Source organism: Myotis yumanensis, unplaced genomic scaffold, assembly GCF_028538775.1.
Source record: "Myotis yumanensis isolate MYYU_CA2020_CCGP unplaced genomic scaffold, mMyoYum1.0.hap1 SCAF_16, whole genome shotgun sequence".
Classification (NCBI taxonomy): domain Eukaryota; kingdom Metazoa; phylum Chordata; class Mammalia; order Chiroptera; family Vespertilionidae; genus Myotis; species Myotis yumanensis.
Genome location: NW_027223767.1, coordinates 13,411,956 through 13,439,754, shown reverse-complemented (window position 1 = coordinate 13,439,754; position 27,799 = coordinate 13,411,956). Strand labels below are relative to the sequence as shown.

Here is a 27,799-nt window from a genome sequence, read left to right as displayed (position 1 = left end):
GGTGGACCTTGAAAATGCCTTCAGGTTTTCTCACTGCGCAGAATATAATCAAACACTGCTGCAGTTAAATATTTTACCCTTTGTTCTCCCTGCGTAATCTACAATAATAATCTGCTTCATGTTGATATTTACTGCTGTGTTGCTGACAATTACCTGAAAGAGAAGTTGGGGTGCTTCACTGGGCTGGAAAAAATTAGCTAAATCAGAAAGCAGATCTAATTAAGCAAGTTTATTCTATAAAAGGCTAAGTTGACTCGCTCATGCGCAATATATATATAAAGCTTCTCACTGGCACCAATTGCATACATGTGTTTCAATCTGTCATTGTCAATCCTGAATTTGGTTGGCACTTCTATTATAGAGTAAGGGCAAATAGCAATATTAAAATATTTCTTCTAATTAATAATTAATTTCCTTTCAATGTGCATGAATCCATGCATTGGGCCACTAGTTTTGTCATAAAGATATAAGAACAGCCCAGCTGGTGTGGCTCAGTGGTTGAGCATCGACCTATGAACCAGGAGGTCTAGGTTCGATTCCTGGTCAGGGCACATGCCCGGATTTCAAGCTCAATCCCTGGTGGCGGGGAGTGTAAGAGGCAGCCAATCAATAATTCTCTCTTATCATTGCTGTTTCTCTCTCTCTCTCTGCCTCTCCATTCCTCTCTGAAATAAATAAAAATATATATTTTTTAAAAGATATATAAAAACTTTGTTTTTCCTGTAATTAAGCCTATTAGTTATGCAGATGGTCACCAATTACCAGGTGAAGTTGGAATGAACCATCTGGGACAAATGGTGGCATCAAGCCCCTTCCTTGAGGAGCAGTTATTGCCTATCTTGAGAACATGTGTGTAGTGTTGTGTCTGCTTGGCTACATAAAAGGGTGAGATTTCTCTGTCTTTACAATCGCTTAGTGGATTGCCCGTGATGCACATTACGCTGGTGAATGCTTATTCAATAATAAGTCCAGCCCGGCTGGTATGGCTCAGTGGTTGAACATTGACCTGTGAACCAGAAGGTCAGGGTTTGATTCCTGGTCAGGGCACATGTCCGGGTTGTGGGCTTGATCCCCAATGTGGGTTATGCAGGAGGCAGCCAATTAACGATTCTCTCTCATCATTGATGTTTCTATCTTTCTCTCCCTCTCCCTTCCCCTCTAAATAAATAAAAATAAATAAATAAAAATATTTTTTAAAAAGAATAAAAATCCATTTTCTTTCTTTACTACCTTCATGGAGAGGTTTCTCAGGATTGGGAAACTGTTTTTAATTACCCCCCCCCCCCCCCGGCCCCAACATAATGTGTGTGCTTACAAAGGAAAAGAGAAAAAGTGGGAGGAAGGGTCTGGAGTAGTGAGACCTGGGACCTGGAGGGACAGGGAGAAACAGTATGTAGTGGCAGAGGCAGAGGTAGAGGCATGTCTGGAGGAGTGATGATGGCATTCAGTTGGAAATTGTTTCCACTCTTCAAATAATAGAATAACAGCAGCTAATATATACCAGGACTATGTGCCAGGCATTGTTCTAAGTGTTTTAAACATTAACTCATTTAGCTCATACAGTAGCTTGGATTACTGTTCTTGAGTATTCACTCCCCAACCCTCACTGTCGTGTGACCTCATAGTACAGTAGAGTGGGGAGAAAGTATCACCAGCGGAGAAGCAGGCTGATGTACGGACTGATTCTGGATGTAGGGATGAAACAAACTCTCTTTTCTAGGCAAAAGTGGCCCCTAAAGGGTGTGTGTAGAAAGGCCAGATTCAGTTCCTGCATAGGATGGGAATGTGAGCCAATCTATTTGCATAGGACAGGATAGAGTGACCCCCAAAACTGGAAAAAACTAGGGTTCAGCATGTGGCAGACACCAATCCTGAGCACAGAGGATGTAGGCAGGAGTGTGCCTAGAAGCTAAGAAGGGGAAGGGCATCCAATATATATCAGACACTTCTGTGAGGTCTGGAGTCTGGAAGGCAGGACTAGAATCCTTTTTATCCTCAACAATAACCAACATCTAAAGTCATTTTTGAGGGTTTGGCTCAAGAAAGCAGATTTACCTTGCCCTGGTTTACCCAGCCAGCAGTCATATTCACTGTGAGCCAAAAGCTTACAATGACTTAGACCAAAAAGATCTACATTAGGGACCTACCAAGGGCTTCATCTGGTTGCTGGGTGGGTGACAGAGCCTGAGCCCTGAATCATCTTTCTAATGTGTACAAAGTCCCTAACCAGCACTGGCCCTCTCCTGTCCCCTGGTTTCCTGCCCTGAGTGCCATGAAGGACCAGGAAATAGCTGGGGTTGAGTGGGATTAAGACAAGAGGGAAGAAGAAGAAAGTGGAACTTCATGCCTAATAAAACCTGTTCCCATATAATTTTTTATATGTGAGGAAGCAGGCACCATGGTCAGTAAAATGAGGCCATTATAAATATTTACCTGGAATATAATGAAGACAAAAAGGCTGTATTCACCTGGAAAGGGCAAAGTTCATAAGAACTGTCCATGTATCCTAGGCCCCTAAGTGACTCCATACTGCACCCTAATACCCAGACCCCTAACCCTTCCTGCACCCATTATGAATGTGGGACAAGAGGAGGCTCTCACTGCCTGCCTCCGTTAGGCCTCCTTCAATATCTGGTGTTACTAGGACCCTAATGCCCGGATGCTTGCAACCAGGTTCAGGGAGAGGCAGGGAGCAAGTCTCTGAGCTGTTACTTTTCCAGGTTCTAGGCAGCCTGGCAACCTCTGGTCATTTATTGAAGGACAGGGCTCAGATGCGGTAGAAATCAGGAACTGGAGATTTTTGGGACCATAAGGGGTCTAGCAGCCCAGCGAAGCCTCCCAGGCTGGCCTTCCATATGTTGGCCACCGCCTTCCCAAGGTTTGAGTGCAGAAAAAGGGAAACTTTCCCCTCCGAAAGGGAAGGCCCACTCACCCCCTCTATCAACCAGCTCTCCAAAAGGCCTGGAGGCCTGGGGAGTGTCCTCACCCTTGCTCCCTCCAACCTGGAGGCTCTTGGCCCCAGGCCTCGCCAGGAGGTTCAGAGACGCTCTGCCACATCCATCCTCGCGGCCTCACCCGGGCCAAGGGCCCCTTTATCTTCCCACAGCAGCTGGAACCAGTAGGCACTGCCCTTCCCCATTCTGCTGGGCAGCTGGCAGGTTGGGGCTGTCAGGGGCGGAGACTTGGGAGCGCCTGAAAGTAGCGAAGGGGGCGGGACCCAGACCCATCTTATTAATAATCTTACTATCTTACTAATAATCTTACTAATACCCCCTGGCCTCTCCGGGCCTCTGGGCAGCGCGCCTCCTCAAGGCCTCCTTGCGGTGCTCCACACCTGTCAACCGCCCTTGCAGCCTCCCTGTGGCCCAGCCCCTGGTCTCAGAGGCAACCCTCTGGTGCCTGAGGTCATAGCTCCCGGTGTCTGGGGTATCCCTCTACCCACCCCTGCCCTGCTGCTCTGGTAGACAAAACCCTGGCGTTGGAGCAGCCCCGTGGGCGCAGAGGCGCGCGGGAGCTCGCTCGGTGCAGTTAGCGCGCCCCCGGAGCCTCGGGCCAGCCAAGGGGCGATGGTGGCGGCAGCGGCAGGTGGCTCAGCTGTGTTTCCAATAGATGAAAGAGGCCACTTACGCAGTAACCCAAATTATCAGATCTCCTTCCTCCCTATCTCGCCAAATCAAGAGGGGAGGGGCGATGGGCGTGGAGGGAGGGAGGGCAGGAGGCTGAGGGCGGAGGAGGAAGAGGATGAGGAAGGGGGCCAGTTGCATCCCACTTTCACAATGGGAAAGTGAAACGCCCTAGCGCACCCAACCTCTCCGGTCCTCCCCGCCTGCCTCGCTCCCCCCACCTCTTGCCCTCCGCGCCTCCCCGGGAGCGCCAGCGCTGCACAGAGGAACTCTCCCAGGAGGAAGCGGGCGGAGCACACAGGGTTTGCCACCCCCGCCCCGGCTGCACTGGCTGCCTGAGCAGCCCGCGCGTGCCCGCAGCCAGAGGAAGGAAGGCCTGTTCTTGCACCAATCTTCGTGCATCCGGCTTCTAGTCTTTAAAAACCCAAACTGGCCCTAGAGCTTCTGGACTCCCGCCCGCGGCCCTGAGTGGTCCCCAGAATCGCAGGACCCGGCTCCCCGTCGCTTTGGCTACTAGAGTCCCGTCATGGGCCGCTACCGCATCTGCGTGGCCACCGGGGCCTGGCTCTTCTCCGGGTCGTTCAACCGCGTGCAGCTGTGGCTGGTCGGGGAGCGCGGGGAGGCGGAGCTGGAACTGAACCTGCGGCCGGTGCGGGGCCAGGTCAGCGGGGGCAGCTGGGACCCCAATCCCCGCCGGGCTCACCGCAGGAGGCGGAGGGCTGGAGGGGTGCGAGTAACCACGTGACCGCGCCCATTGGGACTCCCAGGAGTTGGGACACCTGCCCCTACGCGGGGAGAGGGTCGGGCTGGGCTCAACCCCTTTCTCCCTCCCCCACCGACCGTGGTCCTCGCAGCCTCCACTACTTTCCCAGTTGACCCCAGGCCACTGTCCTGGGATCAGTGGTCAAAGGGAAGGTGCTCCGAGAGCGCAGGCGCAGTGAGAGCCGTGAGTGGACGGGGTAGGTGATGATGCTCAGTGTTCAATTCAAGACACTCAGAGCCTCGCCCCGCCTTCCTGTCCTCCCGGTGAGACGGGGCGTCTGAGACCCACCGCGCGGGTGTTGGGAGGAGGCAATGCTGTCCCTGGAGGCCTTGTCCCCAGACTCCACAGGGGACCCCGCATCCTCAAACGTCCTCTCCTAGGTCCCCGCTACTAAGTCCCACCAGGGTCTGTCCCCACAGGTGGAGGAGTTTGAGCAGGACGTTCCCCAGGACTTGGGGCCACTGCAGTTTGTGAAGTTGCGCAAACACCACTCCCTGGTGGACGACGCCTGGTTCTGCGACCGCATCACCGTACAGGGCCCAGGAGACTTAGAGGCCACTGCCTTCCCCTGCTACCGCTGGGTGCAGGGCGAGGGCGTGCTGACCCTGCCTGAGGGCACAGGTGAGGGGTCGCCTCAGGGAAGTGGGAGCAGGGCCCAGGGAGTACTGGAAGGCGAAGGGGTAGCGGGATGGGTAGCACAGAGGAAGGTCAGAGGGACTTTAAAAAGTGCATGATCAGCAGGTTAAGAGCAACCAAGACAGGAAACTAGGGGGACATTACACATCGCATTAAAAGGCCTGGAAGTGGGACTGGACAGGGAAATGTGTGATGTGTCGATCCCGCCTCCCAAGGTGTGTCCTGGGAATGGGAGGTGCAGCCACGCTGGGAAACAGAAGAGCCAAAGTAAGGTGGGAAGGAATCTCCGTGTGCCTGGGAACAAGTGAGGGCAGGGACAGGCTAGCACAGGGGACCCCTGAGAGGAGGCAGGGAAGGGGAGCAATAAATGATATGATGTGAAGAGCTGGCTTGGCTGTGAAAACATGGAAGACAACTGGTAGGGCAGGGAGCACTCTGACTGGGATGGGGATGAGTGAGCAGGGGCTATAGGGGATTTGTTGCTATGGGACACTTGGAGGAGAGATATGACTTGAGGGAAATTGAGAACAATGGTCTGTAAGAATGGAGACTAATCAGCCATAAGAAAGATGACATATTGCTGTTTGAGACAACATGGATAGATCTTGAGAGTATGATGTTAAATGAAATGTCAAAGGAAAAGAATAAGAACTGTATTCTTACATGTATATATAGGATATAAAACAAAAAGCAACAAATGAACAAACAAAAAACACACACTCATAGGTACAGACAGCAGAGTGGTGGTTACCAGAGGAAAGACAAAGAGGGTAAAGGAGTAAATACAAGGTGACAGAAGGAGACTAGACTTTGGATTGTGAGCACACTCAATGTATACAAATGTCATATTGTAAGATTATACACCTGAATTTTATATGATGTTATTAATCAATGTTATATCCCAATAAATTTAATAAAATGAAATCATGAAACAAGCATCTTTGAGGGACCATATAAGTACAGGTGAGACAAAGACAAGTCAGGTTAACAAATATAAACTATGTGATGGTGAGGCTAGGTGAGATGGAGTGAGGGAAAGGTAGCAACATGGAACTATTTGCTCCCTAAGACAGGTGAGATGAGATGGATGAAGGGAGCACACATAGAATTTTTGTCCCAGGGATCAGGTCGGGTTAGGGACAGGAAAGAGCAGAGTGCGTATGAAATAGGTCATTCAGAGTACAGGTGAAGGTGGAGAAAGGGGGAGGCCATTTGGTATGAGCTTAACAAAGGCAATACACAGTAATATGGGATATTGTGGACATGTCAGGTGATTAAGAAGAAAATTCATAATCATTTATAGGCCCAAGTAGTGGAATTTGATTCAAGAAACAAGAAATGGAGGAAAACATGGAATGTTGATTAAGGACAAATATGGGGTTGAAAGAGGTGAAATCACAAATAGGTTTTGGGCAAAGATACAAAAAGTGACTTTGGGAATACATCAGGTGAGGTAGAGCCAGAGAAAAAGGCAAGAGTCTAATGGAATACAGTCAAGAGTGAGAGACTAGATCAAGTCAGGGATAGCATGAGTTGGACAAACAATGTGGTCAAATGTTCTCCCAGCCCGCCTGGCAGGAGAGAGTACCTTGGACAAGTTCCAGAAGCATCGAGAGAAAGAACTGAAGGAAAGACAGCTGATCTACCGGTAACCACCCATCCATAGCCCTCCTGATATTCCCACCTCTTCTCTGATCCTGCCACCATCACTGAAACCCTAATTCCTCCCTGAACTCTTTTCCCACCTGCTAGTTGGGCCACCTGGAAGGAAGGGCTACCCCTGACAATAGCTGCGGACTCTGAGAAGGATCTGCCCCCAGATATGAAATTTCATGGTGAAAAGAGGCTGGACTCTGAATGGACAGGGAAGACAGGGTGAGAAAAGATCCCAATGGAGTGGGTAGTGGTGGATCCCGTAACAAGCATGATTTGGTGAGTTGACAGTGCCATCCTTGACCCCTGTCCTAGGGCTCTGGAGATGGTCCTCAAACGTGTTTACAACCTCGTGAACCCCTGGGACAGTCTGGAGGCTTTTGATCAGATCTTCTGGGGCCCCAAGAGCACCCTTTCTGGTCAGTATTCCCATTGGCCCCTGTAAGACATTAATAGCCTGTTTTGATGGCCCAACCTTCACTCTCCATAGTCTCTCATAAGTAGTTCCCAGATGAGAAGATTGTATGCCTGGTCATTTCTCAGAGGCAACAAGAAAAGATAGGGGCTGGATACAGGGTGAACATATGCTGTATAAAGAGGGACATCAGGTTGTGGTGAATATCCTCCCCTTACCCTCCACTCCAACCCCACAGAGAAGGTTCACCAGCGCTGGCAGGATGATGAGCTTTTTGGCTACCAGTTCCTCAATGGCGCCAACCCCATGCTGTTGAGACGCTCCACCTCTCTGCCCTCCCGGCTGGTGCTGCCCTCAGGGATGGAGGAGCTTCGTGCCCAGCTGGAGGAAGAACTCCAGGTACACCCCCCAGCCCTCTGTTGTCTTCTCCTTATCTGCGTGGGGAAGGGAAGTGGTGAGGGGGAGGGACCAAAAGTGAGTCAGAGAAGGGAGGCTGTGTTAGTCCGCTGTCCCTGGGTGCAGAGTCCTTTTCAGGGAAAACCTAGAGTATCAGGGGAAACTATAAGACTGGTGGGTGCCAGAGAGAGGCAGCAGGAAATTAGGATATGATGAGGAAAGAGACCTGGAAACCTTGACGGGGAAGCTTAGCATGCCCGTGGTGCAAAGGAATTGGCCAACTATGGTCTTAAAACCACCATTGCCACAGGGAATGAACATGTTCCTGGGAGATATTTCATTTTGCCTTTCCTCACTGTTAACTGAGATGACTTGGATTAAATGCTCTGGATGCTTTCTTTTTTTTCTGCCACTAGGACTCTGGTACTGATGTAGGATAATTGTAAGAAACTACACTGAATTTCTTTACATTTTTGCCCCTTTGCCTTGTCCCTCTGGGCATAGACTTTGAACTCTAACCATGGATATGTTCCCCCTTTCTCTAGAAGGGTTCCCTCTTTGAGGCCGACTTTATCCTGCTGGATGGAATTCCAGCCAACATAATCCAAGGAGAGCAGCAGTACCTGGCTGCCCCCCTTGTCATGCTGAAGATGGAACCCAGTGGGAAGCTGCTACCCATGGCCATCCAGGTGACGTGTTTTGGAAATCCTCTTCCCAACACTGCGCTGTGTGCACCCCAACCTCTGCCCAGGGACAAAGACAGCAGGCTGTTGTCCTTCACCCCTGCCTCACTCAGTGACACCTGTCCAGGTCTCCAATCTCTCTTTTCTACCTTACAGCCTGCTCACTACTCGCCTGATATTGCCTTTTTGAGAGTCAGAATGGTCTCTATTGGTCCGCAACCTAAGGCTACTCGATCTCTTTCTGACCTTTGAATCTGTGAAATACCCCTTCTTCTTAGACATTTTTTCTCCCTTTTTTTCTTGTTTCCTTTTTAAAATTTTATTTTTGATACTATTACAGATGTCCCCATGAACCCTCCCTTTGCTCGCCTACACCCAGTCCTCACTGCCCTCCCACTGGCCTTCAGCACACTGTTATCTGTGTCTATGAGTTATGCATCTATGGTCTTTGGCTAATCCCTTTACCTTCTTTCATTCAGTCCCCCACTTCCCCTACCCTCTGACAGTTGTCAGTCTGTTCCATGTATCCATGCCTCTGTTTCTATTTTGTTCATCACTTTATATTGTTCATTATATTCCACACAAAGGTAGGTGAGAGCATATGGTATTTGCCTGACTTATTTCACTTAGCATAATAATCTCAAGATCCATCTATGCTGTCACAAAAGAGAAGATTACCTTCTATTTTATGCCTGTGCAGTATCCCATTGTGTAAATGTACCACATTTCTTATTAAATACCTTTATTGTTGAAAGTGTTACAGAGGTCCCCTTTTTTCCCCATTGACCCATTCTAGCCTGCACCAACCCCCACCCCAAGCTTTCACCACATTATTATCTGTGTCCATGGGTTATGTGTGTGTGTGTGTATATATATATATATATTCTTTGGTTACTCTCTTCCCAACCACCTTTCCACCCCTGACTTCCCTCTGAGGTTTGTCAGTCTGTTCCATGCTTCTATGTCTCCAGATCTCTTTTGTTCATCAGTTTATTTTGTTCTTTAGATTCCACATATGAGTGAGATCATGTGATACTTGTCTTTCTCTCTCTGGCTTATTTCACTTAGCATAATACTCTCCAGGTCCATCCATGCTGTCTCAAAGGGTAAGAGGTCCATTTCACTGCTGCATAGTATTCCATTGTGTCAATGTACCACAGCTTTTTTTTTTATCCATTCATCTACTCATGAACACTTGGGTTGTTTCCAGATCTTAGCTATTGTAAATTGCACTGCCATGAACATAGGAATGCATATATTATTTCTGAATGGTGTTTCACATTTCTTAGACTATATTTCTAGAAGTGGGATCACTGGATCAAATGGCAATCCCATGTTTACTTTTTTTGGAAACTTCATAGTGTTTTTCATAGTGGCTGCACCAGTCTGCATCCCCACCAGCAGTGCACAAGGGTTCCCTTTTCTCCACATCTTCACCAGCACTTGTCATTTGTTGATTTGTTGGTAGCCATTATGACAGGTGTGAGATGGTACCTCTTTGCCATTTTAATTTGCATCTCTCAGATGATTAGTGTCTTTGTCATTTTTTCATATGTCTCTTGGCCATCTGTATGTCCATTTTGGAGAAGTATCTATTTAGGTCCTTTGCTCATTTTTTAATTGGATTGTTTGTCTTCCTTTTGTTAAGTTAAATGAGTTCCTTATATATTTTGGAAATTAACCCCACATGAGATGTATCATTATTTTAAAAAATATATTTTTATTGATTTTAGAGAGAGAGAAAGGGAGAGGGAGAGAGAGATAGAAACATTGATGAGAGAGAAACATCAAAAACAATCAGCTGCCTCCTGCAGGCACCCTGCTGGGGATGGAGCCCACAACCCAGGCAAATGCTCTGACTGTGAATTGAACTGGTAACCTCCTTGTGCATGTGTTGATGCTGAACCATTGAGCCACACTGGCCAGACTCCTCATTCTTTTTAGTAGTTTTTTTTTCATTTTGCTGCTCTGATTCAGTGTTTTTATCTACTTTATCTCCCAAACTGCTATTCAATCCTTTGATTCATCACCTACTTTTTATTCCTTCCAGTGTATTCTAGATGTCAGGTATCGTTTCCAACTGGTTTTTTTTTTTCATGGTTTCTATGTCTCCTTTCACATTGTTGTAGTAATCACTAAATTTCTTGATCATCTTTCTAACCATTCCTTTGAGCTTTATATCTGATAAATTGTTTACCTCAACTTCATTTAGCTTTTTTCCCTAGAGATGTCCTCACTTCTTTCATTTGGGGCCTATTTCTTTGTCTGCATATTTTGGCTGCCTCTTTGACTCCCAGTCTTCATGGGGTAGCCTTATGTAGTAAGTGTCCTGTGGGACCCAGTGGTGCAGTCTCCTTGGTCTCCTGACCTGGGTGCTCTATGAATGTCACTTGAGGGGCTTATGTGGGCCTTGCTGTTGTAATTGAGTCTTGATTGCTGTTGGCCCATTTGTATGTGGGATTGACTTTCAGGCTGACTGACTGTGAGGCTAACCACTGAGCCTGGCATGTGTGTTACTGTGCAGGTGCTGACCAAAATAAAAATAAGAAAAAAATAGGAGCCGAAACCGGTTTGGCTCAGTGGATAGAGCGTCAGCCTGCGGACTGAAAGGTCCCAGGTTCGATTCCAGTCAAGGGCATGTACCTGGGTTGCGGGCACATCCCCTGTAGGAGATGTGCAGGAGGCGGCTGATCGATGTTTCTCTCTCATCGATGTTTCTGACTCTCTATCTCTCTCCCTTCCTCTCTGTAAAAAATCAATAAAAAATATATTAAAAAAAAAAAGAAAAAGAAAAAAATAGGAAATAAAAATAAATAAATAAAATAAAAAATAAAGAAAAAGAAATAAAATAAAAAAGAATCAGAGAAGAAAAAAGAAAAGGAAAGGAAAGAGGGAGAGGAAAAAGTGGAATTTGCCTCAACAGTTTAGTGCCTAATGCCATGTCCTTTTGGATAAGCTGTTTGCAAAGTTTATTGGATCCAGCGCCAATGTTGTCTGAAGCTGGCCACTTAGTGTGTTGGTTCTGGGCCTCTTAGAGACTCTGGTACAGGCTAATGTCAGATACTGTCTGTACCTGGCCCTTGGCAACCTGTTTAAAGCTACAAATGATCCAGAGATTGTGGCTGTCTCTGCTGGGCTTGGCAGTGCATAGGAAGGACCAAGCATGCTCTAAGGCTCGCTTTTACCAGCACTGGGCCCTGGGGCATGTCAACAAACATTCCAAGGCCACCTGGAAGCCACCATGGCCTGCCTCTGCCTTCTGGCTGCCTGTTAGGCTCAGTCACTGCAAGAGCCTGTGGTGAATTCAGGAGAATGGGGTGAGTGGATCTTCCATGAAGGGGAGCTGCTGTACAGGTTTCAGGGAAGCTGGTGGGTGTGGTCTCTTCTCCAGAGCCACATGACTGACTCTATCTCAGATTTTGCCCTGACCCTGTTGTCAGGTAGGTGGGGTGTCTGCAGCCTAGAGGTTGGGACTGTGGGAAAACAGGAGGGTAGTTCTATTGGATCTCCTGTGAGGGGGAAGTGCCAGTCAGGTTCACAGGAAAGTGGGGGAAATGGCCCCACCCCAAAGCTAGTCACTGACACCCCCTGAGTCTGCCCAGACTCATACACTCTGGTCAATGAAGTTGACTCCTCATCAGGGCCTAACCTCCTCAGGGTGGTGCAAGAGGGAGTCCAGAGAGTGGGGTAATTGTTTTCCCCCAGTCTGATGTTGCATGGAGGGGACTGCTCCACCTAGAAAAGATGGTGACCGTGCCACTGAAGAATGACTCAGCACAGGTATTCCAGCAGCCATCTCCCTGACTCCGCCCCAGAGTCCAAACCTCAGACTCTCCCTAGGCAACTCCAGTTTGTACTGCCCTCTCTTCACCAGAACCAACAGTGAGTGGCTGCAAATGAAATTCTTTTCATTAGCCCTTTAAGAGGGTGCCTGTGACTCCAGCAGAATCAATTACTTCTTGACAGATAGAAACCCTACTGCTTTTTTTGTGGTCAAATGTTATGGGGGTGCTTCTTCTGCATTAGACTGAGGAGCATGGTCTGGGGAGTAGGCCCCATGCTTCTCAGGGGAACTCCTCACAGAGGTATACCTCCTGAACCTTAGCCACTACCTATGGGAGCAGGGCCAGCCCTTTTCGCATCTCTGCCCTTCCTACCAGTCTTGATGTGTTTCTGTAAATCCTTGGTTATAAGAATATTCTTCAGCTTGTCTTTAGTTATTTATTCAGGGTGGTTATTCTTTAATCTAGTTGTATTTCCAGTTTGGTCCTGGAAGAAGGTAAGTGTAAGATCCACCTATTCCACCTCCATTTTGAAAGTCTCTTCCTTGGTTTTAGTGTGTTTTCCCTCTTACTGTTCTCACCAATCAATTGATGAGAACTGTCAGTTACCTCACACACTGAGCTTCTCCTTCCTATTTGACCTAACTCACATCCTCATCAGGTTTCTCCCAGTCATACTGGATTCCTCTTTGCGATGCCTCCTGCTTTGAACCTGACCATCATGGCACTCACATTTCCCCACTGCTAGTCAGAGGATGAGTGTATTAACCCGCTGGGAGACAATAATCTTAGTCATCAGTTTCCCCCAGAATACTGAGCACAGTGTCTAACACATGATGAGAGGTCAATGAATGCTTAATTCCTCTTTATTGCAGATCCAGCCTCCCAATCCCAGCTCCCCCATCCCACCAATATTCCTGCCTTCAGATCCTCCACTTACCTGGCTTCTGGCAAAGATCTGGGTTCGTAGTGCAGAATTCCAACTGCAGCAGATCAAATATCATTTTATGAACACTCATATGCTGGCTGAGGTCATCGCTGTAGCCACCATGAGGTGCCTCCCAGGACTGCACCCTGTCTTCAAGGTACATACTCTACCCTCCATGTCTTCTCTTGCTCACATCCCAGAGACAGGAAATAATGCAACAGTTCCTCAGGACTTAAAAAGCCTCATCCATCTGGCTGGGAACATTAAAAAAACCTGCTTGAAATAATCTAGCATTGATATGGTATTGAGGCAAAGAATCTTCATAGGCAAGAGGGGACAAGAGAAAAATAACTATGGCAAGTCATTAAATCTTGTGGTTATATTTTCCTGTTTAAATTCTTTTAATTTTGAGCTAATTATAGATTCACATGCAGTTGTAAGAAATAATATACATTGATATCATCTGCCCTATTAAATCAAGTCATTTAGCATTTTCTACCCATACTAGTATTGCAAGTCAATTCTCTGAAATTCTCCAGCAATGGGTCTGGAGGGGAGTAGGAATATAATTTGTTAAAACAATATGTTGCCATTAAGCTAGGAATACAAATGGTAGACATGACAAACAGCCAGAAAACGATATCTGGGAATAGAGGTGAAGATAACAAGAGACAGCTATAAGCCTAAGTGCCCATCAGTAGATGAATGGATTAGAAAACTGTGGTACATCTACATGATGGAATACTATGCTGCTGTTAAAAAGAAGGAACTCCTACCATTTGCAACATCATGGATGGAACTGGAGAGCATTATGCTAAGTGAAACAAGCCAGTCAATGAAGGAAAAATACCACATGATCTCACTCATTCATGGATAATAAAGACCATTACAAACTTTTGAACAATAATAGATACAGAGGCAGAGCTACCTCAAACTGATTGTCAAACTGCAGTGGGAAGGCCAGAGAGAGTTGGGGGGCAGGAGGGAGGGGAGTAAGAGTTCAACCGAAGGACTTGTATGCATGCATATAAGCATAACTAATGGACATAAGACACTGGGGGGTAAGGGAAGGTAGGGGTTTGTCAAGGGCGGGGGGGAAAAAAGGACACTTATGTAATACCCTTTGTAATACTTTAAGCGAAAAATAAAAAAATAAAAAAAAAAAGAAATATAAAAAAAAAAAAAAAAAAAAAAACAAGAGACAGCTATAAACACTATAGTATTGATGGAGAATGTTCTACTGCAACCGGACATTATGAGGAGCACAAAATAAAAGGGCAAGGATAGCAGGCCGGCTGGTCACTGACATCCACCCAAGAGTGAGGAGACTAAAGATGTGCATTAGCATGGTGGTGACAGGGATGGGAGGGAGGAGATCCTGCCTGCGTCATGCCTGTGCAATATTGGAGAGAAAGGCCAGAGGCCTCAGCACTGCTGGGCTTAGGAGCTCACAAAGTAAACACTGTTGGAATGACCCAAAAATACTGTGATGTTATAAACAGCGAGCTCAGTGTCTATTGCTAGGCAGAAGGCAGCAAAATAAGGCTTGTGCATGTCTTACAATTGTTTTCTCAATGGCACTTTGATACAGGGAACAGGGCAGAGCAGGGGGCAAAAATCAATAAGCCTATGAAGCAGAGCAGTGGTCAGAGTGTAGTCAGGAATAGAAGCCAGTTTGGAGGCAAAGATGAGGTGTTGAGCTTCAGATACGAGTTTGAAGCGTTGGTAAGATATGCAAATGAGTGTTTGGCAGTCAGAACAGCTGAACTGTAATGTCACTGAGAGTTCCAATGCCAACCCTCCTCTGGGCTGTGGTTGTTCTGGGTTCTAGGGTGACATAGACAAAATAGTTACTAATGTAGATCATGGGCTTTCAGATTTGATAACCTCATGATGCCTTTGCATGACCATCTCCCTCCTAGCTTGAATCACTTATGCCCAATTTTACACTTTAAAATGCCCTTTTACTAGATAAGCCCCCTCCACATCCATATTCCCTCACCATAGCAGAAGTTACCAAGTTTTACCTGTGCAGGCTCTGTATTCAGACTGCTCAGGTCTGAAGCCTGGATCCTGGTCTCAGTACTTACCAGATGTGTGTTCAGGGTCCTCATCTCTGAATGAGGATAGCGATCTGCATTGTTGGGTTGTTAAGGCATTACAGACTAAATGCTAGAAAAATGTCAGTTTTCTGCTGTTATTTTTATTGTCATCATCATTTCTGTCATTGCTGTTAGGAACTCTTTTCTGGGTTCTTTATTCCTTGCTGTTGTCTTAGTGTTTTCTGTGACACCAGCATCCCTCCATGAACTTTCTGAAAAGAACAATATGAGCTCCCTTGATATCTTGATTATGGAAGTATCACTTGTGTTCTTCCCTTTTTCCAGCATCAAAAAGTTCTGATCACTATCCAAACTGTCTGAATCCTATTTATTAATCAGGTTAAAACTGAAATAAAAATAATCTAAGATTTTTTTTAAAAGCACGTGTCAGGATCGTGTGCATTTCTAAAAAATATATGCTTTTATTGGGTTTAGAGAGAGAGAGGAAGGGAGAGGAAGGGAGAGGAAGAGAGAGAAACATATATGAGAAACATTGATCAGCTGCCTCCTGCATGCCCTCTACTAGGTATGGAGCCTGAATTCCAGGCCTGTGCCCTGAATGGGAATCAATTCTGAGACCTATTTTTGCATGGACCAACACGCAACCACTGAGCAACACTAGCTTGGCAGGTGCACTTTTTATTTTTAAAATCTTTATTGTTGGGAGTATTACAAATGTCTCTCTTTGTTTCCCCATTACCTCCCTCCACCTGGTTTGCACCCCAGGCCTTCACCACCCTATTGTCTGTATCCATAGGTAATGCAGATAGGCATATAAGATCTTTGGTTAATCTCTTCCTGCCCCTCTCCCCTTCCTTCTGAACAGATTCATCAATCTGTTCCATGTTTCCATGCCTCTGATTTTATTTTATTTATTAGTTTATTTTGTTCATCATATTTTGTTTGTTTATTTTTAGATTCAATTGTTGATAGACATGTATTTATTGCCATTTTATTGTTCATATTTATGATCTTTTTTCCTCCTTCTTATTCTTCTTCCTCTTCTTAAAGAATACCTTTCAACATTTCATGTAATATTGGTTTGGTAGTGATAAACTCCTTTAGCTTTTTCTTGTCTGTAAAGCTCTTTATCTGACCTTCAATTCTAAATGATAGCTTTGCTGGGTAGAGTAATCTTGGTAGTAGGTCCTTGCTATTCATCACCTTGAATATTTCTTGCTACTCCCTTCTGGCCTGCAAAGTTTCTATTGAGAAATCAGTTGACAGTTGTATGAGAGCTCTCTTGTAGGTAACTAACTGCTATCCTCTTACTGTTTTAAAATTTTTCTCTTTATCTTTAACCCTTGGCATTTTAATTATGCTGTGTCTTGGTGTGCACCTCTTTGGGTTTCTCTTGTTTGGGACTCTCTGTGCTATCTGGTCTTGTAAGTATATTTCTTTTACCAGGTAGAAGTTTTCTATCACTATTTCTTCAAATAGGTTTTCAATATCTTGTGCTCTCTCTCCTCCTTCTGGAACCCTCATAATGCAAATGTTGGTATGTCTGAAGTTGTCCCAGAGGCTCCTTACACTATTTTCATATTTTTTATTCTTTTATCTTTTTGCTCTTCTGGTTGGGTGTTTTTTGCTTCCTCATATTCCAAATCATTGATTTGATTCTTAGAATCCTCTAACTCTACTGTTGAATCCTTGTATATTATTCTTTATTTCAGTTAGTGTATGCTTAATTTCTGACCAGTCCTTTTTCCTATCTTTGACCTTCTCCCTAAGATCCTTGAAGTCTCACTAATTCTCTTGAAACTCTCGGTAAGTCCCTTGAAGCACTGATTAAGATCCTTAGGTAACCTTATAACTATTGTTTTTAACACTGTGTCTAGTAGTTTGCTTGCTTCTGTTTCTTTCATTTGTAACATGTTTCTTTGTCTCCTCATTTTGACTGCCTCCCTGTTTTTGCTTCTATGTATTAAATAGAGTTGTTATGTCTTCTGGAATTGGTAGATTGGCCTTGTGCACTAGGTGTCCTGTAGGGCCCAGTGGTTCAGTCTCCCCAGTCACCTGAGCTGCACACTCTAGGTGTGCTCCTGTATGATCTTTGTGTACAGTCTTGTTATAGTTGAGCCTATATTGTTGTTGGCTCACATGGAGGAATTGACCTCCAGGCCAATTGGCTGTGAGGACCTGCTGTGACTGCAGTGGAAGAGCTGCTATTCAGGAGACACTCCTATGGAGCAATACTTGCTTCAGTGGGGCTTTGGTGCACACTGAGTCTTGCCCTTGAGTGTGGCACTTTCGGATGAGTAGAGCTGTAATCTGGTATGCTCTGAAGCTGTCTGCCAGGTGCACTGGCTCTGGGGCCTCCCAGGAGGTGCAAAGTCAGCCACTACCTAGGGCCACTCAGCAGGAGCTACAGAGAGATCTGCAGGTGGCTGTTTTTTGTATTGGGCTAGAAAGTGCCCAAGCGAGGTCCAGCTGTGAAGTAAGGCAGTCTGGTGCTAGTGCCAGATCTTGGGCCTCTTACTGATAGGTTTGAAGCACACTGACTCCAGCTGCAGCTTGTTTAAGAGATTTTAGGAAAGTCTGAAACCTGAGCCAAGGCAGGACATTCATATGGAAAACAGCTTGGGTGGGGCAGGAAATTGGATGGGGTGGGGTCTCAGGGAATCACCAGAGCAGAGCTAACAGTGTTGGCCATGGTGATGGAAACTTAGATCCGCTGCCAGTCAGCTTTGCTCTGGGTGAGGTCCCAGCACAGGAACAATAATGCCTGTGAGTAGCCCTGTCTGGGAGAAAGCCACCCCTGAGTTCTTGCCCCAATGGCAGACAGTCTATTTCCTCTCCATATATCCCTGGATTTCCCCAAAGCTGCCACCTGGAGCTGGGGCTCAGAGGAAGCATGACCGTGTATGTTTGTGCACAGGCCCTTTAAGAGGAATACCTGGGACTCCAGCACCTTCCATGTCACTCAGTCATAATCCCCACTGGTTTTTATTTTTTATTTTATTTTTTTTAAAAATATATTTTATTGATTTTTTACAGAGAGGAAGGAAGAGAGATAGATAGTTAGAAACATCGATGGGAGAGAAGCATCGATCAGCTGCCTCCTGCACACCCCCTACTGGGGATGTGCCCGCAACCCAGGTACATGCCCTTGACCGGAATCGAACCTGGGACCTTTCAGTCCGCAGGCCGACGCTCTATCCACTGAGCCAAACCGGTTTCGGCCCCACTGGTTTTTATAACCCGAAGTTATAGGCTTCCCAGATCTGGAACCCTGGAATGGGGGGATCTGGTGTGCACAGACCCCTGCTTCCCATGGGCAGCCTTGTAGATATCACTCCCAATTTAAATACCAGACTATTTTGTGCCTCCACCCCTCCCACCAGTCTCAATGTGCTTTCTTATTTACTTCTCTAGTTGTAGGAAGCGTTCAGCCAGCATTCAGGCAGTTCTGAATGATGGTTGTTCTATATTTTAGTTGTAATTTTGACGTGGTTGTGAAAGGTGGCAAGTACAAAATTTAACTATGCCACCATCTTTGGACTTTGGTGCACTTTTTTAATAACTAAAGAAAAAGCAGGAAATAGGAGACAATTAGGAAGGGGAACAGATTTGATGACGACCCATTTGCTGTTTAAGCAGGTAGCTTGATTTGGCTCCTAAAATTCTGACTGAAGGTACCCTGTCCTCAAAAGAATCCAAGAATACAACAATGAGCAGTTGGAGGAAGAGCCTTGAAATGAACAGAGAAGCTAGTTTACGGAATGAGGAGATGTGAATGATAGAAGAATGATAGAAGAATCATGAAATGATATAGAAAGCTAAGAGGTAGGTTCTAAATGGACAACCACATTGAAGGTGGATACAATAAAGGAAATGACAATATCTCCTAATCAATGCTTCTGTGTACCAGGCACCTGACTTAGGACACCTTTTATCGTTCTGGTTGACATGAAGAAATTGACATTTAGGGGGTATATGGCCTTGAACAAGTATCAGAATGAGGGTTAAAACCCAGGACTCAAACCCAGGTCATTCTAGCTCCAGAGCCTCACTCACAGTAGAGTCTTGGAGAACATGAGAGTTAGTCATCATAGAAGCAGAAGGAGACCAGCCTACAAAGGAAAAGATCCAGAACAGGGAGGAAAAGATCCAGAGGAGAGAATGTCACCAGGCTGAAAGCCACTCCCTACAAGGGAGGACCCAAGCATGTACTCCATTAACTACCCTTCTCTAATCTTCTTCATCCAGCTCCTGATCCCACACACCCGCTACACCATGGAGGTCAACATTGGGGCACGGAGCACATTTGACTCTGATAGTGGAATATTTAGTCAGGTAAAGAGGAAATGGGGGCATTGGGGCTGCCTAATCTTTCATCTCTCTACAACCTCCTGCCATCTTCACAGTCTCAGACCACCTAGTATGAATGTCCTGGCCCTTAAACCTATGTGCTTGTTCCTTTCATACCTTTAATTTTGTAAACCCCAAAACTGAACCCCTTATATAAGACTCTGCAGCTCTTCTATTTTGTGAGACCTGTCAACTCTCAAATTCCAGGCAGTGAGCATAAGTGGAGGAGGCCATGTGCAGTTGTTTCATCGGGCCATGGCTCAGCTGACCTACTGCTCCCTCTGTCCTCCGGAAGATCTGGCTGACCGGGGCCTGCTGGGAATCCCAAGTGCTCTCTATGCCCATGATGCTTTACGGCTCTGGGAGATCATTGCCCGGTGGGTGAGAGTGGTAGTTGAGAAATGGACGGCCACTGGGGAGAGGGAGAGTGGGTCTCTGTCTTGAGGTCAGCATGGGGCATAAGGAAAATGAAAGAAGAAGGTCCAGACATGAGGAGCAGAGGACTCAATCCTGGGAGAGATGAGGAATGGTGAAGAGACAGTGAGTTGGATGTGAAAAGGAGGAAAGTAGAATAAAAAAAAGTAGAGAGCAAAGGTTGGGAGATCTGGGAATGGGGAGATGGGGATCTAGAAGAATGAGGGTTTTGTTAGGAAGAATGGTTATTAATCATGCTTAGGGAACTATTAAAACCAAGGATCCACATTTCCTTCCTTTCTAAACTAGTGTGTAGAATGAGTTCAGGGATGTCCCAGAAAGGAAGTCTTGTAAAATCTGTGTCCAGATGCAGTGGATGGACCTTGGCTGAGGCCACAGAAAAGGAGTAGCAATCAGAGGCTAGAGTTTCTACGCTCAAGGAACTCAGCTCCCTTCTCCTCTGGGCAGGTATGTCGAGGGGATTGTCCACCTCATCTACCACGGGGATGACATCGTGAGAGGGGATTCTGAGCTGCAGGCCTGGTGTCGGGAGATCACTGAGGTGGGGCTGTGCCATGCCCAGGACCGAGGTGAGATCCCTCCCCGGAGAAGTGAGCACCTTGGACACTCTGCCCAGAGCCCCTTGTCAATCTTGCCCTTCTGGGGACATGAACCTAAAACCTCATCACCCTCTTGGCCTCACACATGAAGCATATGAATATCATTCCCACTTCCTAAGTGTTAGGACAGTCCTACAAACTCAAGTATTTTCCTCCTCAGAGTAACTGACTATCAACCTTTATTACCATCCCCCCATTCCTGCCACTGATACCTCCAACCTCCACAGCATAGAGCCCAGTGGGTCCAGAACCCCAACCAGTGGGGGATCTGCCCAGACCCGGCTTATGCTCTCTGATGCTCTTCCTAAGAAAATAAGTGGGGGAAATGCTTCCACCAAAGTCTATGATGAACCTCTCTGGCTTTCCCTCCCTTCTCCTCTTGCCTGCTACTGTCCACCACACACAGAAGAGGGTCCAAGCACAATGACCACAGTGCAGGGTCATTTCTAGGTGAAGACTGAATCTCAGATTTCCCTAGCCAGTACATTTCATCACTAAGCTCTAGCTACTACCTTTCATTCTTCCACTCCACATTTTAATCTAGGAAGAAGAAATACAGTGTTTTTGAGCTTTGCCTAGTTTCATCTTCCTCTCTGTAGCACACATGTACCAACCTTGTCTGTTTCAAATTGTCCTTCAGGCCGTGACCCCGCGTACTTCACACCAACACCTTGAGTCCCATCCTCAGCCTGTGGGACAAGTACAAACATTTACTGGGAAGCTATTATGGCCAGGACATGGGAATACAAGGTTTAATATACCAATGCCAGACCCTTGGAGGGACGCCTTCTTTGGAGGGTTTGGGAAACACCCCCACTACCCTGACCCTTTCAGGACCAAATGTTCTCTCATACTTTTGAGTTCTATTCTTCAAGCATCCGATGCCCCAAAAGATGCTTCTTCTTCTCCCTGGCCATCCTCTTCCCATGACATATTTACCTTAAGCATTTACAAAATACAGTCATGTGTAAGCTTTAATCTCTGATTTCCCCTTCTCACTCCCTCAACTTTCAATATTATCTCTGCCCTAATTATTCCCACATTATTCTTATTAAAGGCCACACACTAATATTTGTTTCTAAAGTACTGGTTTCTGCCTCTTTCCTTCTATGTGACCTTGAGCCATCCACTAGGTCTCTTTCACTTTGACTTTTAGTTTCCGTAAAGCTAAAATGGACAAAATATTTGGCAACCATTCTCACTTAGTACCTGAAAGAATGTTTGAGACCCAATGATATAATGTGTGACAGTATTGAAGCCTACATAGTACATAGTGTTAGATGAGTTTAATCATATGCTCTACCCCACACAATAATACCTCCCCAATATGATCAGCATGTGAAATAGGAGAGTCCAGACTCTGCCATGCGGTAGATGACCTTGGTCAAGCATCAAACTCTATGACCCCATCTCACTACATTCATCATGTTTGTTTATTCTGCAGTTTTGATACTTTGACACTTGGAGTCTTGCTGACCCAGAAGGCACCACCCTTCCCAGGGCCAGCTAATTCTCAAATATGGCAAACCACTCCCCTGGGAGCATGCTTTTCATATGCCGGAAGTCCCAACCACCACCTGTATTGAGCTCTTACACTCTGGGCCGCTATTCCCCTGCCCTAATCACCTTGGGCCAGGTACAAGCCAGGGACAGCTACCACACTCCAGAGCCCACTGGAATTATAGCAACTAGCCTGTCCTAAACCCGCTTATTCTGCCTTGCTTGTTCCTTCTCATGGAAACCGTGACAAAGGCTCCTGCTACCTTCTCCCCTCACCCCTCTGCCTCTTGACCAACCCTGGTGCTCCCAGTGTGGTCCCCTGTGGTGCGGCAGGTACCCATCTCTTGGGATCTGTGAGTATAACACATACCTTTTCCATGGCAGTTATGTCCTGACCTGTTGGCCTCAGCACAACTGAATAATAATAGAAACTGTATTTTAAAACACTTGCCTGTATATTGAGTGGAATGGATAGCTGATTTTGACACCTTCCTGTACTTTAACTGAATGAATTACTTCTCTTTCTCTGCATCATTTCCCAGCTATCTATAAGCACTGAACCGCTTTTGGGGAGTCCGAAATTTTGTTGAAGTACAACAAACCTAGAGAGAGGTACAGAAATCAAAGGTGTGCAACTTATGATGTGTTGCTACAGTGACACACCTGTATAATTAGCATGAAGATCAAGAATCAGAACTTCACCAGCGCCCTCAGAAAGCCCCTTGTGTACTCTTCCAGTCATACCCACGTGAAAGTGACCATTACCTTGACTTCTAGGTCAGTTAGCTTTACTTATTTTGACCTTCCTCAGATGGAAATACAAGCACGCACTTGCTTGTGTCTGGCTTCATTCTCTGAACACTATGTCTGAGATTTTCCCACTTTGGTGCATGCAGCATGTAGTTTATTCATTATCGTTGTGGTAACTTCCATTATATGATTATGGCACCATTTATCTTTCCTTTTTGCTACTGATGGGCAATTAGTATTGTTTCCAGCTGGGGTGATCAACATTAGTGCTGTTGTGAACATTTCTGTGTGTGTTTGCCTGTTCTATTAATACCTAGGTTGTCGATCACATGGACCATAAATATGTGAAAATCAACTTCAGTAGTTATTGACCCTTTTCCAAGGTGGTTGTACTGGTTTCCACTCCCTTCATCAGAGTTTCTGTTATAGTTGCTCCATATAGTCTCAAATACATGAAAATATATTTCTATATTTTTCACTTTAGCCATTTTGGTGGATATGTAGATCTATCATATTGTGAATTTAAGTTGAATTTCCCTAAAGACTAGGGAGTACTTCTTTCTTGGTTTAATAGTCATTGGGATATCCTCCTTTATGAAGTGCCTATTAAAGTATTTTACTCTTATACCTTTAGGGTTGTAGCCTTTATCTTGAGATTTTTTAATTGAGGTCTAATTGATATAAATTATTAATTTCAGATTTACAACATAATGATTCATTATGTATATGTATTGTGAAATGATCACCACAGTAAGTCTAGTCAATAACCATCACCACACATAGTTACCCAGTTTTTCCTTCGATGAGAACTTTTATGATCTACTCTTTTAGCAACTTTCAAATATACAATACAGTATTATTAACTATAGTCACCATGCTGTACCTTACATCCCATGACTTGTTTATTTTATAACTGGAAGTTTGTAACTTTTGACCATATTCACCCATTTCATCCACTTTTATCCCCACCTCTGGCAACCACCAGTTTGTTCTCTGTGTCTATGATCTAGGATTTTCCCCCCTTTTTTATTTTAAGATTCCATGTATAAGTGAAATCATAGAATAGTTGATCTTTTTCAGTCTATTTTTTTCACTCAGCATAATGTCCATCCAGGTGGTCACAAATGGAAAGACTTCTGTCTTTTTGTGGCTAAATTATATTCATAACACACACACACACACATATATATATATATATATATATATATATATATATATAATTTTGTTTATTCATTCATCCATTGAGAATACTTAGGTTTCTTCCATGCCTTTTTTAAAAAAGATTTTTGAATTTACTTTTGGAGAGATGGTAAGGGTGAGAGAGAGAGAAACATAGCTGTGATTGAGGAACAGAACTATTGAACAGCTGCCTCCCGCATGCCCCCTACTGGGGATGGAGCCTGCTATCCATAACCTGGCATGTGCACTGACCAGGGATTGAATCGATAACCTTTTGGTGCACAAGACAATGCCCAACCAACTGAGCCATACCAACAATGGTGGTTGCTTCCATGTCTTGGTTATGATAAATAATGCTGCAATAAACTTGGGGTGCAGATATCTTTTCAAGTCAGTGTTTTTGTTTCCTTTGAATAAATATCCAGAAGTGTATTTGCTGGATCTAATGGTAATTCTATATTTAAATTTTTTAAAGGATTCCCATATTGGTTTCCATAGTGGCTTTACCAATTCACATTCCCATGAACAATGCACAGGCTTCTCTTTTCTCCACAGCCTTGCCAATACTTGTTATACCTTGTCTTTTTATCATAGTCATTCTAACAGGTGTGAGTTGACATCTCATTATAATTTTGATTTACATTTCCCTGATGATTAGTGATGTTGAGCAATTTTTCATGTACCTGTTGGCCATCTGTGAGTCTCTGGGAAAATGTCTATTCAGATCTTCTATCCACTTTTTAATTGAACTTCTGGTTTATGATGTTATTGAGTTGAATGAGTTCTTTATATATTTTGGATATTAACCCCCTATTAGATATATGATTTGCAAATATTTTTCCCATTCAGTAGGTTGCCTTTTTATTTCATTGACAGCTTCCTTTGCTGTGCAGAAGATGTTTATCCTGATGTAGTTCCATTTTTGTATTTTTGATTTTGTTGTCTTTGCTTTTGCAAATCCAAATGTCATCATCAAGACTGATGTTTTTATCTAGGAGTATTATAGTTTCAGGACTTTAATCAATTTTTCCTTAATTTGTGTGTGTGGTATAAAATAGCAGTCCAGTTTCATTCTTTTGCATGTGGCTGCCAGTTTTCCCAACAGCATTTATTGAAGACATTGTCCTCTCCCCATTGTATATTCCTGGCTCCCTTTTTGGGCTCACTTTTCTGTTCCATTGACCTATGTGTCTGCTGTATGCCCAACACCATACTCATTTGATTAATTTTGCTTTGTTATACAGTTTGAAATCAGGAAACAGGATGAGGATGCCTTGAACTCTGTTCTTCTCTCTCAAGATTTCTGTGGCTATGTGGGGTCTTTACTGATTCCATAAATTGTAAATTGATTTATTCCATTTCTTTGAAGAATGCAATTGGAATTTCATAGGGATTGCATTGAGTATATAGGTTGCCTTGCGTAGGATGGACATTTTAACAATATTCATTCTTCCAATCCATGATAACAGAATATCTTTCCATTTATTTATCTCCGGTATTTCACCTCCTTGGTTCAATATATTTCTAGCTATTTTATTCTTTTTGATTTAGTATATATTTCATATGAATGAATGAATGCACAGTAATCGTAACATATAGGTATCTCCATAAATCAGCACTTATTTCCTTATCTTTTTCAGGGATGGCAGTTTCTAAACTTTGGTATTTCTTCTCCTAGGTTTTCCTGTGTCCTTCCAGTCTCGGGCTCAGCTCTGCCATTTCCTTACCATGTGCCTCTTCACATGCACTGCTCAGCATTCAGCAGTAAACTTCAGCCAGGTATGGACAACTGAAAGCCTGGGTCCCTGAAGGAAAGTGCCTGGTCTAGGGTATGTTTGAAGGAAAGAGTTGGGAGCTAGAGCCCTGCATATCAGAGTGCTTGGTTGACTCCAGATTCTTCCCCCCTCAGCTTGACTGGTTTCTCTGGGTCCCTAACGCCCCAAGCACAATGCGGATGCCCCCTCCTACCACCAAGGAAGATGTGACAATGGCCACACTGATGGGCTCACTCCCTAATGCCAGGCAGAGCTGTCTTCAGATGCTTTTTGTGAGGCAAGTGAGCCTGCAGCAGCCAAACTTGGTAAGAGGGGATTTGGGGAATCCTGGGGCAGTGGTAATGGAAAAGAAAGTTCAGAATGTGGGCCTGGGCTCTGGTCCCTGTGTCTTGAAACTGGAAGCTGATAAATCTTTCTTTTCTGCTTCAGATACCCTTGGGGTATCACACAGAAGAATATTTCTCAGGCCCTGAGCCCAAGGCTATGTTAAGACAATTTCAAGCAGATCTGGACAACCTGGAAAGGGAGATAGTGGCCCGGAATGAGCAGCTAGACCTTCCCTATGAATACCTGAAGCCGAGCTGCATAGAGAACAGTGTTGCTAACTGAGCCCCAGTATAATGGCCTTTCATAGGCCACAGGCCGATAATAGGGTTAACATTTTCCTTTTGAGTTTTATGTTTTCCTGGATCTGAATTGCTATGGTTCTATTTTCTTTTTTATCTGAGTTCCCTCCCTGAATATATCATTAGCCTGAGGCACTGTCCCACTTCCAGGTTATCTAACAGAATGACCTCTGACTTAAAAACACATTCCTTAAAGAAATCAACTATTTACTCATGTAGCCTTTTCCTGTCTCTGGAAAATGTATCTTTTTCATTTATTATGTAATCATTTTAAGATAGATTTTTTAATATGGTGTGGGATTAATTTTCAATTCTATTTTCTTTTGAGGAAATCTGTTATACCAGCACAGTTTATTTAAAAGCCTATCCTATCTCACTGATCTATTATGCTAGTATAAATCAGATTGCCATATCTCAATGGTTGTATTTTTGAGTTTTTTATTCTATATTTTCATTAATATGTCTGTCTTACACTGTACCACTCTGATATAATTACTACAACTATATAATAAAAATAACATACTATTTCATAACATATATTCTTCAAATTTGTCTCAGAGGTGACAGTTTTTCTTTGATTTTGATCTCTCATGTAAATTAAAATCATCTTGTTATTCTCTAATAAAATCTATTGTGATCTGTGTGTGTTAATGTACTGCATCTATATGAAGTTTTTAATCTTAAACCAACTTTGCATTCTTGAGATATATCCAATTTGCCATTTTATATATCGTTAAATTCCATTACATTTTCTCAGGTTTGGGAAGAACCAGGTACCATTTCAAACTATCCAATCAATTTCCCCATCTTTTCCTTGCTTCTGCTTTTTTTCTCCCTCTAACCAATCCATTTCCCAGATCCTCTGGGATTCTGTGTCTGTTATCCAATCCAATCACTTTCCCAAGGTAGGTACCTCCTTTTTATGGTCTCTATCTTAGTTCCTACTAGCATGACTCACAGTAGAAGCACCACCCCCTGTGCCATCTTGGCTTCTACTGGACATGCACCCAGAAGAGGAATTTCCACTTTATTGTTTATTCCTCCATCCAGATTGGAAAGCTGGTCTTTTCTCCATACCCGGGGAGGGAGGAATGTTAATCCCTTTGGTGGGAAAATGCTGCAAGCCCCTGGGTGCCTATGAATGCTGCAACTTCCTAGTAGATTAGGCTTCTTAATGGCAGATTCCTTTTGCTCCCTTCCTTTATTAATCTCTACATACCTATGGTAACATTTTGATTATCATTTTTCCATTATATTTATCAGTATTAGTGGCTTATATTTATTTTTTCTGGTTTTGTTAAGATGGTTTAATAAATCTTAATGAGTTAGTGATCCTCATTTCTTTGAAAAAACTTTTAGAAGAACTATCTGTGGTTGGTAATATCTTTTTATTAAATGTTTTCTAGAACTCACCTCTACAACTGTCTATTTTTGGTGTGTTTGCAAGTTTTTTTCCAGTGGCGGGAGCTAATATTTTAAATGACCAATTAAAATTACTTAATCGTTATACAATAATTCTACTTTGGTATTTTGTCTTCTGTCAGATTTAATTCTCCTTTTTCTAGGAAGTTTTAAATTTTTCATCAAATTTGTTGTTTTGTCACAATAGATTTATTTAATAACTAGAGGCTCAGGATAAGATA

At 44.3% G+C, this 27,799-nt stretch overlaps 1 protein-coding gene across 1 annotated transcript; it reads left to right on the top strand.

The window, feature by feature from the left end:
* Window positions 1–4,149: 4,149 nt before the first annotated feature.
* Window positions 4,150–26,527, top strand: LOC138993781 (polyunsaturated fatty acid lipoxygenase ALOX12-like). Its single transcript, XM_070393135.1, has 14 exons — window positions 4,150–4,284; window positions 4,806–5,007; window positions 6,589–6,670; window positions 6,775–6,897; window positions 6,991–7,094; window positions 7,329–7,489; window positions 8,032–8,175; window positions 12,827–13,036; window positions 19,191–19,277; window positions 19,500–19,669; window positions 20,175–20,296; window positions 25,434–25,534; window positions 25,665–25,835; window positions 25,960–26,527. The coding sequence occupies exons 1-14, from the start codon at window positions 4,150–4,152 to the stop codon at window positions 26,137–26,139; spliced, it is 1,992 nt and encodes a 663-aa protein (XP_070249236.1). The 3' UTR covers window positions 26,140–26,527.
* The last annotated feature ends 1,272 nt before the right edge of the window (window positions 26,528–27,799 follow it).

Excerpts from the sequence above, each read along its gene's own strand:
- LOC138993781 (XM_070393135.1), top strand. The coding sequence starts at position 4,150 with ATGGGCCGCTACCGCATCTGCGTGGCCACCGGGGCCTGGCTCTTCTCC. Across the intron at positions 4,285-4,805 it reads TGCGGCCGGTGCGGGGCCAG|GTGGAGGAGTTTGAGCAGGA; the intron begins GTCAGCGGGGGC and ends CTGTCCCCACAG. Across the intron at positions 6,898-6,990 it reads GAATGGACAGGGAAGACAGG|GGCTCTGGAGATGGTCCTCA; the intron begins GTGAGAAAAGAT and ends CCCCTGTCCTAG.